The sequence below is a fragment of the Schistocerca gregaria genome, chromosome 7, assembly GCF_023897955.1.
Source record: "Schistocerca gregaria isolate iqSchGreg1 chromosome 7, iqSchGreg1.2, whole genome shotgun sequence".
Classification (NCBI taxonomy): Eukaryota; Metazoa; Arthropoda; class Insecta; order Orthoptera; family Acrididae; genus Schistocerca; species Schistocerca gregaria.
In genome coordinates, this window is record NC_064926.1 from 246,074,072 (window position 1) to 246,085,993 (window position 11,922).

At 40.8% G+C, this 11,922-nt stretch overlaps 1 protein-coding gene across 1 annotated transcript in view; it reads left to right on the top strand.

The window, feature by feature from the left end:
• LOC126281749 (furin-like protease 2) overlaps window positions 1-8,917 on the top strand; it is a 710,013-nt gene extending 701,096 nt beyond the window's left edge. The window contains 1 exon segment of the mRNA XM_049980936.1: window positions 6,952-8,917. Within this exon segment, the coding sequence (XP_049836893.1) occupies window positions 6,952-7,194 (243 nt within the window). The 3' untranslated portion in view covers window positions 7,195-8,917.
• The last annotated feature ends 3,005 nt before the right edge of the window (window positions 8,918-11,922 follow it).

Below are 11,922 nucleotides of genomic sequence, written 5' to 3' on the forward strand. Positions count from 1 at the left end.
CCGCGTTCAAAAAAAAAAGTCGGTATAATACCACATAAAAGATCGTCCTACTACGAAAACGACTGCGAGAAATCGGTGTGTTCGGAACAATGAGGATTGACTGTGGTGCTCCACGGACACACCAAATTCTCTACTCTGCAGGGTATGGCCGTCGTCACTTATTTAGAGTAGAGCCCGGCGACAAGTACACCTAGTCCAAACATTGATAATGCCGTGGACTCTTGTAGATCATGCAGGTCAGATCTTATTGTTTCCACTTTTTGCATACTGACAGGAAATTTGAAAGTGATTATATTTTCAGAGTTGTTTTATATCGCAACGGAATATTTACGGACATGTGTTCGTCATCAGAACTTTTTTCACTAAGACAAGAAATGTCCTCGCAATTGCGAATAAGGATCACCATCAGCCATAGAATGGAATGATGACAATGAAAATTTGTAGCGGACCGGGACTCGAACCCGTAATTCCCGCTTGTCGCAAGCGGTCGCCTTGCCATTTGGCTATCCATACCAGACTCACTGCCATACCAAGACTTCCGTATGTTGTCAATCATGCGTCTACGACCTGTAGTCGTACATCCATTGTGTATGCATGTCCAAAGGAACTTTGCATCGTGATCAGAATAACACAGGCAGTGCAATATCGTATTTCTTCACTAGGCTCCCTCTGCAACCCCTTGAAATTGATAATATGAATTGTGCAACTCCTTGTACGTAATGGTATATGTGCTTACGATGATTTTGTGGTTACTTTTATTAAATTAGTGAGATAGTAGTTTCAAACACATCTCAAAAAAGTGAAGAAAAAATAAACATTGTTTCAAATTTCAGCGTTTATTGCGATAGGGAAAAGTCTTTAGCTGGGTGTAGACAGCAATTCGTAAGAGCGTGGTTATATGGATCCTCTATGCTAAGAAATTACTGGACACTAATAATTTGTTACAGTAAAGCAATTTTAGAAAAGCGAAAATATACATAGTTACATTTATTTTCAGTAGTAAAAATGAATATCAGGTCCGTGCTGACGTATAGGTTGCGTTGCACACAAGCCGGACAGGGTGGCCGAGCGGTTCTAGGCACTACAGACTAGAACCGCGTGACCGCTACGGTCGCAGGCTCGAATCCTGCCTCGGGCATGGATGTGTGTGTTGTTCTTAGGTTAGTTAGGTTTAAGTAGTTCTAGGGGACTGATGACCTCAGCATTTACGTCCCACGGTACTCAAAGCCATTTGAACCATTTTGCGATGCACATGTCATTCTCTAGCTCTTTCAAATGCTCCGTTAAAAGAGCGTTTTAAAAGCCTGGAGATTCTATGAATTGCTTTATAAGTCATATCAGTTAATTGGTAAGCATGTTTCTACAAAATATGCCGAAACAGATAATCCTTTCCGCCCGCTTTGCGGAGGATCCTGGTTGGATTTCCGTCCCTGCCATGGATTTTTCCTTGGTGAGAAGACTGGAATGACACAAATTCATTCACATGATGCCAACTGAGGAGTTGCGTTATCGAGCAATAGCGACTGCAGATCACTAAAACTGAAAGCGGCCAGAAGAGTTCTGTGCTCGTCCAATGACGTCGTTAGCAGCGGCTGTCATCGCCATCGGCCGACACCGGTGGGGTCACCAGGGCCTGTGGACGGAGTGATATCTCGACCTGAAACTGCTGTTACCGTCGATACTGTTTATATCGTGTAGTGGTACACAACACCTGCCGCACAACTTGCTCCTACAGTAGGAAACCGGAAAACGTTATGCTGCATCACGCTGCTTTCGATGATCTGACTCGATCCCATTTACAGGCGTCATTCAAGCAGTCAATCTGAATATTGCTCAATCACAGCTTATCACGGGAATGCAGGTGAACAGTAAAATCCATAACATATCATAACAATGGGAGGAACTCAACGTTGAGTCGTTATTTGAAACGTATATATGTCAATAGGAAAACGAATGTTACTTATTGAAGTCGGGAGGAAATAATGGACCAGTAATCAATGATGGTGATGGTTAATTTGTGGGGCGCCTAACTGCGAGGTCATGAGCGCCCGCACTAAGTCTCAGTTCTTCTCACAGTCCAAGTTTTTACACAGTCCAATTTAGTCACTGTCACAAATGATGATAATGATGATGAAATTATGAGGACAACACATATACCCAGTGCCCTGGCGAAGAAAATCCCCAGTGAGGCCGGGAATCTAACCCGGGACCCCGTGATCTAGAGACACCAACGCCAGTAATCAATGTCGTATTTTACTTGTGATTAAGTATGAAATACAAATTAAAAGTTAGAAAATAATGTAACATATGCCACTGTAGGGTTGAGACGAACGAGAGAGACAAATACAGCCTATCGAAAGAATTCGGACAACCACATGTAATGCGAACCTAACAAATAGATATCTCCAGATGCAGACGCAACCCATATAAATAAGGTGGGAACTATTGTGTTTTTATAAGTGAAGCAGTAGCAATGGAACTGGTCGGTCAAGAGAACTCAGTGACTTTCACGTGAACCAATCGGTATATGTCGCCCGACTAACGATCTAGAAACACATCAGGTACATTTCAACACTTCTAAGGCTGGGCGAGTCGATTTTTGGTGACGTGAATGTGAAGTGGGAAAACGAAGGAACAAGCACGGCTGGAAGAAACCAGGCGCCTCTCATGTAATGACGGAGAGCCAACGTCGAGCACTGAGGCGGTTGGTTGTAGCAAATCGTGAACCTTTCCAGTCTGCTGGATGGCTTGCTGCCGCACTCCATGAGTTCCTCTCCGGCGTCAGCCTGTCTTCCGAAATTATTGTACACAAGGTGTTCCGTTATTAATTTCATGTATTAAAATCTCTGTCTTCCTCTACTTTTTTTTCTCCACGGTTCCCTCATGTACCATGTCGATTATTCCCCGCTACCTTAAAACTTGTCCTATCAACCTGCCCCTTCTTCTTGTCAGTGCTTTCCATACGTTCCTTTCTCATTCCTTACCATCTAAATGTCAACACTCTTCTCTAGCACGTCATCACAACCTATTCGATTCTCTTCTATCTCATTTTCTCCACAGTCCATGAGTCACTACTGTACTCGTACGATGAGATGTTCAAAATGAGCATTCTCAGAAATCTCTTCCTCCGATTAAAGCCTACATTTGACACTAACAGACTACATTTGGCCAGGAACGCCTTTTCGCGTGTACTAGACCTCTTTTTGCGTCCTTCCTTGTAGGATATTTCTTCTGTGTAGTTATCACAGATTTTGACCTTAATCTTCTCGCTATTCTCATTTCGGGTACCACTCAGTATTTTCGTATTTCTTCGGCTTACTCTCCATCCATATTCTGTACTCGTTAGACTGTTCGTTCCAGCAAAACGTTTCTGCAATTCTTCTTCACTCTCAACTGAGCTGCCTATTGTGGTATTCCATATCGCATTATCCACATCTTAAACGAACTTCAAACGCGTGGCATCAGTACTTCAGCATCCAACTTCCAACTTCCTTCGACTCTGCTTCTTGTTGTGCCTGAGAAGCCAACTTAAGCAGCTTTTGTTTACTTTCACCATGTGCAGTGAGTTAAAACAATAGTGTACAATGGTCCAAGAGCTCCTCGTAAGCCATACATTACTGTAGCTAATCCTGAGCGACGCTTGAGGTGGTGTGAAGAGCTATACCACTTGGACTGCGTATGACTAGAAACGAGTGGCAGTCAAATGAAAGGGCCATGGTTTTTCGAATTCGTGGAGGATCTTATCGTCCATTACATGTAGCGCCATCAGTGTAGTGTGGAAGATGCAGTTTGGGGGATGTTTGAATTGTGAAGTCTCCTCATTGCACGTAAGAAACGCCAGATGTGGAAGGTTATAAATATATTTAACTCACTTTGTACTGTGAACAGTTCGTAGATGGTGATTGTATCAGCACGACAATGCAACCTTTCGTTAAGCAGCAATTTTCTGTGGATAGTGACGTTCCTGAAATGGATGGGTCTACCCAGACTACCGACCTCAACCAAATGGAGCATCTTGAGAATCCGACTTCACAATATATCTTTGAGATCAACATCAATGTCTTCATTTGTTTCGGCTCTTGAGGAACAATGGACTATACAGACTTTCAGACACCTCATTACATATATTCCCAACAGACTTGCATCAGTCGTAAAGGCGTAGAGAGGACATCTGTCATATTAATGTGCAATAATATAAGTTCAGATACTTTAAATCCTACAGAGTTCTAGCAATGAGGACCAAATCTGGAGCATGAAGTGTTAGCTTGCTTGCAGGCCGTAGCATATCGCCGTGTCTAGCAGACGGCGGCTGGCGGTTGTCTTCCGATCACGGGATTAATGCGGGTTATCTACGATTCGCTAATAGTAACCGTTGTGCTCCATTTTCAATGTCCTTCATTACTATTACACGTTCGTGAGACCTACTGGCAGACTATGTCCAACGTGGAGCCTGTTTCGATGTCCTCTGTGATGGACATTGGTTATGCCGAAGCTTCGTGTTCTCCAGGACACTGGAAAAATGAGGCTATGAGACCCTGCTGGGTCCTGTTTAAGAACTCAGAGACTGTCCGGGCAGGCACGGTTTTGATGACGGTGGAGATATCTAGGTTAGGGCGGTAAACAGGAAGGTCATCAACTACATCTCACTGTCTTCTCTTACCACCCTATAACCTTACCTCTGCTATTGTAATTTAGTATGCTTTTACCTAAATAACAGAAAAGCCTGTGTCAATGTTGCCTCGTATACTCTATCCCAACGGAACAAATAGTCCAGTTACGGGAAAAGCCACGTATAACCATCTTACTAATATTTAGTTTAGTTTCCAACTAAAGTACAATATGGGAGGGTACTCCTGTTAATAGAATAAGCTAATCAATAGAATTATCCTTTTTGCAGGATTTGACCATATGATGTCAGACTATTCAATTCTTTTCCCAAGATTTTACCCAGCGATTAAATACAAATGCTGTATGAATAATATTATACTGAACTAGTACAACTTAGTTCCAAGTTCATTTAGTGGCTTAAAACGTGTACTACTGGTCGCCAACCTATCCAGGCAATGCTACAGTGAAGTATTGGAAAAGCAGAAGTATGAGTTTTTGGCTACTTTCTTCCTACTGTGTAATTTGGTTCTTCATATTAATATTACTCCACGTAAACAATGTTAGTGCAAACACTAGACATTTTTTTGACTACTACACGCTTATACATTAAGTTTTAAAAAGAGAAAAAAAAACAGTAGTTAACTTCAGGGAAGGTAAAAAAAATTGGCGAGACCGACATATAGAAAATCATGAAATCAGAAGTATGAGTTATTGCGTACTTTCTTCCTACTGTGTTATTTGTTTCTTCAAACCAATATTACTCCACATAAACAATGTTAGTGCAGACACTGTTTTTTTACTACTAACCCTTAAGCATTACGTTTTAAAAAGAGAGAAAGTACAGTATATGGCTTCAGGGAAGCTAAAAAATTTGACCAGGGGGATGTACAGAAAATCATTTTCTATAATGAACAAACTTAAATACTAAAATATTTAGATACTAAAGCACACACTTTTTATACAGGTCATCAGATAATTTCACTTCAAGAAAACCTTATTCTTACTGGAATTTACTTTCAACAGCTATTATTCGTTGAAATACCTCTGTATAGTCATTTACCAGAGTCCAGTAACTTAGCCACACTCTGATTGAATTTCACGTAAGCAAACGTGTACTATAACACTTTATAGTTGTTAAGAAAACACAAAATCAACTTTAAACTATGCCTCTTTATATGAACTTGGCACTTCATCAGTCTATAAAATATGATACTGGGATTCATCAGACACCAGGAAGGAGCCCTATATAGGTGTATAATTAGGATGAAATAACAGAGCGCATCACTTTGTTTAACGTTCAAGAATGGTTATTAAAATACAGTTTAAATTACTGGTTCACGCCGTACAAAAGTAAATTGCCTATAAAAAGTTTTATCTGGTGGCTGTAGGCTTGGATGTGGCGAACAATTATGGCGGCTACACTACCCACAATATGACCTGCAAGTCTCTTGCTGTAAGGGGCTTAACTTCTCATCTTGGCGTCGTTCATTTCTATATACAGTAGCCTAACAACTCGCAGCTATGCCGGAAGCCATTTGCAGTCTCCATCCGGAGCATTTTGTGCGAATTTGCAGAATAAGCTTCTCCTGCTCAACAAAGGTGTTGCCTCAATCACTGCTGCCTACAGACTCTAAGTTGCGAGCCAGCTCGCCCTTACCATCTTTTCCACTTCGCAGAACCATTTTCGTTCTAAACAAAAGCACACTGGCTTTTGTATGACACCTATTTTTTATATTGTTGCTAAGCATGACCATTTCTTAAATTGCTAAATTTACATTCAAATGAACAATTTACACACACAAATATTTTTAAATACTGAAGATCATCAGAACATTATTTAACATAATAAACAATTTGCATGTTATTTTACTTAAATTACTCACGTACAATACAAAGCACTTCAACTGCCAGTACAGTACACTTTACATATAGAGAATTTTTATTACTAATCTGCGAAAATTTTTTAAAGCAAAAAATTATAAATTTAAATTAGCCATAAACAAATATTGTTATAAACAGCCGGTCCGACAGAAGGTATATTCTACATACAGCTTAGATCCGAGGTCACTGTGCAGACCTTTTTGCCGGCAGTTACCTGGCCTGTCAAAACCACCCACGGAAGTGTCCCTGTACTCTTAGCCAAAACAGATCAGAACACTGTTAAACATCGATGTGACTGTGTCGTAAAAAATGTAAAATACAATGGAACACAAGTAAATCAGCCGTTTAAGCTCCAGGAGAGTACGCTATTCTTTTCAAGTCACATAATGTGAAATCGTACCTGTTTCTTGCTGACGATTATCTGGTTTACTCTAACTAAATTGAATCACCGCTTGTCTGCAGGAGAGGTCGCAGTCCCGGCGTGTAACTCCTTCCGACGGCTACAAGAAGCTGGAATCGACGCCGAGCGTCCGTTTCAAGACGAAAGGCCGCAGTCGGGCGTCGCGTCACCCAGCGACGCCTGCCGTCGCCTCGTCAGAGGTGGAACTGCTGGGCGCGTCCTTCACACTCTACAGCGGTGACGACACCGACACAGACGTCGATGACCTGGACGACGTTTCGACGCAGTTGTTTACGAGAACTTAGCCACCCACCCGGCGTGATTTTGCGTTCATTCATACGACGAGAGTAGAACTGGCATGCCAAAAGCGAAACTGTGGTTCTCCTGACATATGCGTAATTGTATCTCGCGATCCGAGCGAAAGGTCATCCATATGATCTCCCCAGTAATTCGTGCTCATTGTAGCTGTCGTAAGAATTTATTGTTCTTGAACATCTGTATACGGCTGCTTATCTCATTTCTAACCTTAGCATCTGAACACAGTTCGTCGTAATGTTGTAAGTCTGAGGACCAATTTACAAATTTTGTTTCAAGTAATATTTAACGCCCCTGATTTACTACGACTCTCAGCAAAAAGCAAAAGAAACTTAAAAAAAGAAAGTTGCGCGGCTAGTATACTGTTCGTACTAGAAGTAGGCTTACAATATATTTGTAATGTTGTTTCTGTCCTCTTGGTGTTTCGGAGAGCCCACATAGTCCTAATATCTTTTGTGGAAAGATGATGTAGCTGTTCTTCAAGATAACGTGTTTCTCTGGTGAGATACCACCATTATCGGCGTGTGTGTGCCCCAGATATGTCTGTAGTCTTTTCAACGTGGGACAAATTTCTATGTTCCCACTTGCTAGTGGCAGTGAGAACTACTGGCGTGGGTGACAGTTTAAAATAAAGAAAGTGTCACATTTTTTTAATCCAGCGAAAGTGCCTACACTGTAGCTCTAGGTTTGACTGTATGTAAGTCAAATACTACTTGAGGAGCCCTGATTCCTAACATGTAAATTCTTCGCTCCGCCTTGAGGAAATTTCTTTTCGCAACCCAGGATTGTGTGTGTATTCCACTTGTCACTTCTACGAGCCCAGCAAAGAAATGGCGAAACAGTTACGTCAAAAAGGAACTAAAAATTCTGTCCCTCTTTTCTGTCATGCTCTCGTACCAGAAATAAAGTGTAGACATCGCGCTTCACTTGTGATTAAAGTTTCAATGATCTGCATCTGAGTTTTAGTTGAATTAATATTGTTGTCGTTCGGAACATTAGCCTCAGGCACCTGGGCCCATTGATAAGTCTGTACATGAAGTTTTTAATATTTTTCCATGTTCACGGTGGAATTTTAATCAAAGCGTCTAGAAGTAGTTTGTTGTTACAATGCCTTTTGTGTGTATATCCGCCAACACGCCCCACCTTCTTGCCCTCCCAAATATGACTATATTTGTTAGAACGTCTAAACGTTTGACTGATAAGTACAATTATCTACTTATGAGAGATGGTCCATTTCCTGAATAGATTAAGGGACGCGCGTGATCAGTAAAGTGATATTTATGTTGAAACAGGAATACAGTTTTCGGAGCAATTACCAGAAAGTAAAAGCTGCGTTCCACGCTATTATAAGCTCGCTTCCCTTAACGTGAAAATGCTTTCAATATTTTCGAAGTGATATTTTTGTAATATATGTGAGACACACGTGTCGCGCTGAAGGATATTCGACTCTGCGGTGCGGCATCGGGCAGACAGCGCTTCAGAAGCTACAGCTGAGATGGTAGTGACCGAGCGGCGCCGAAAAAGTGCTGAAGACTGTAGATGCTACTGTCAAGTCCTGTTACAACGTTTTGTATGTGATATCTACAAAAATTATTTATCATGATGGAGTGAGTTATGTGAAATCTTTTCAAATGTGTCTATAATTACTATTATCGTGTAAACGTTTTGTAAGTTGACTGTGGAAATAAATTATTGGTGTAATTTATTGTAAACGTTGGTGGCACTGTCTCCTTTGGCAGTAATGAACTGCTGTATTACACTCAGCATATTTAGGTTTCATACAAATTGGCTTAGACGAGAGATTTTTGGTTTACTTGTAAGGTAATATTTACGTGGAAACTCTTGATTTCTACCGCTTTTTCTTCAGTCATTGAGACTAGCCCACTTTCATAAATCGTGTTGTTGCTAGGTGTGAATAGATTAGGTGTCCTTTTTGTAGCACAGATCCGCAGTTAAGATATCCTCGAGGACGCAGAACAAGTCACAAAACAAGAATGCATAAGGGGTAAGTTAATCTTCTCTCGCATATACCTCAAGTGAAATGATCCTCATTGATGTGCAATATGTCAACAACTCTCAGACTATTATTATTCATGAGGTACAGAAAAACTTGTCAGAAGCTATAGAAATCTACAATAAAATGAGTTCCATATGAAACTGCACTGACGACGTGAAGCTCACAATTTACCTGAAGCTGAAATTACTGGATACAAGTAGGGAAATCCAGCTTTGCCAGCTGTTTATTTATAACTCTGCGCCCACGGTTACCACGTAGCGACTGGCCTTGTACTTAACGTTTATGACGTCATATCTCCTGAACAACGTGTCATAGTAACAAGTGATTTTGTAGGTACATTTCACATTCATATTTGGAAACTGTCTGCAAAATGTGTTGCGAGGGGAATTTCTAACGAAGCAAAAGATTTAAACGTCATGTACGATGCAGCAGTTTTTCACGCATCTCCTGAGCTATGTATTGTGCAATGAAATTATATTGACGGTACATACGGATATTCTTTGCGAAGTTTTCGCGATTAGAGATAGTGGGGAAAAATAAAAAATGTAAACGTGATTCAAGACGTAGCAGTTATTCGAGCGTCTCATTGTAATGATGTCATAGCTCCTGATCAATGTGTCGTACAATGATATAAGTTCGCACTTACATTCAGTGACGTATATGCTGGCCGGCCGCGGTGGTCTTGCGGTTCTAGGCGCTCAGCCCGGAACCGCGGGACTGCTACGGTCACAGGTTCGAATCCTGCCTCGGGCATGGACGTGTGTGATGTCCTTAGGTTAGGTTTAAGTTGTTCTACGTTCTAGGGGACTGATGACCACAGATGTTAAGTCCCATAGTGCTCAGAGCCATTTCAACCATTTTTGAGGTATATGCATGCTGTCTGTAACCTTTGGCACGAATGCAGTTAGTAGTAAAGAAGTAAATTATACTATCGTACCTCTTGCGGTACTTTTACTGTCTGAAAAACAGGAAAGTATTAAACGATAAACTTTCTTTCTTTCATAATTTTGTAGGGGTTGCGAGAAAAATAATTTCGAGAAGTTCTAATTAACGTGTAAAATTTGTAGCAAGTGGCTAAGTGCTCTCATTTTCAAATACTGGACGAATAAAGACTGGAAATTAACGCGTCTTCGGCTACGCTTCTTTTTCACCCCAAGCCTCACCCCTTTGTCGTGTAAGTGGTTCTTACCCCCACAGTCACTGACGCCTGACAGTAAGGTACATGTGGGCCAAAGTTGGCTGAAATCGATTAGGTAGTTTAGGAGGAGACATAGAAAATACACACACACACACACACACACACACACACACACACACGTAAATTACCTTATAATGGTTGGAGTTCACAGTCACATAGTATTTTTTAAAGTCATCATAATCGCCTTTCACTGTAGAAATTATTTATTTCATCACAGAATTTTCGGCCTTTGGGCTATTTTCAAGTGGTAATGTAATAGTTCTTGCTTCAGCACATGTCAGGCTTTAAAATCCTTCAACATGTAAACAAGCCATCGTTAAAAATAACTGTAGAAATACAGTAACATTAGACAACTGAGTTGCCCATGAAACGTCCCATTTAAAAAATTATACAATATTGGTCTATATGAAACGTCCCCTTAGAACAATTATGCACGACTGTGCTTAAAGTGACACACAATTGTTTTTAGCGCAACGCAATCTGACTTTCAATAATCCTTACAAGAGAATGGCCCTGACTAACATCAACCTATATGTTTCACAAATCACTTACCTCACAAAAATCTTTGTTACTCGAACTACTGCAATACAGCGAGCGCCACTACTGTCAGCTAACTAAAAGATTCAAACTACGGAAGTCACTAACTACTGATAGGCACAGTTAGCAAATGAAAGATTTTAATAGAGAACAAACAGTGTATTTACCTTAATAGTCATAATATATATAGCAGTTCATGACACCAATTCTTACAAATTTCAAAATTCCGCCATCTCTTTCCCCACGTCCACCACTGCTGGCGGCTCACCTCCAACTGCGCAACGCTACGCGCTGTTAGCATCCAGCTGCTGCTGCCCAACACTACAATGGCAGACAACAATGCAAACCAGTCACAGACTGCACACAGCACAGCCAGTGATTTTCATACAGAGCGCTACGTAGCGGCGGCGTTACCAATAAAAAAACCTAAACAGCCTACTTACACCCAGTTGGAAAAGCGACTAAGTCAGTTTTAGAAGATTTTTGGGAAAAGTCGGAAAACGTAGCCTTGCTATCACAGCAATACTACAACAGCGGTTAATGTCTCAAAAAAAGGGGGGGACAACGTAGCGGCCGAATCATAAATGTCTCTGTAGTCCTACATTAACCTCTTATTAATATTTTATGTACAAAATTGTACTTAGCCCGTGTTGCAACCGATTGGGCTTGTTAGCCGCTTTTGCAACCGCATAAGCGGCCGTGATGGAATGCAGTCGGTTGCAAAATAGGCCGAAAGGTTAATTACGATGCTCATCTGGCTATGTCGGTAAGAATGGTTGTCTACAGTAGTATACTAAAGTAATTAGAAAGGAAGAAAATTAAACGAACAGAGTAATGAAACACTGTTTCACTTTAAATAGTTAAAAACCTTGAAACCTTTGTATAGAAAAACTAAACATGAACTACTACAAGGTGTAATATTAATATTACTCAGATTTAATTACTGAATTCAGTCTTCAAACCTAT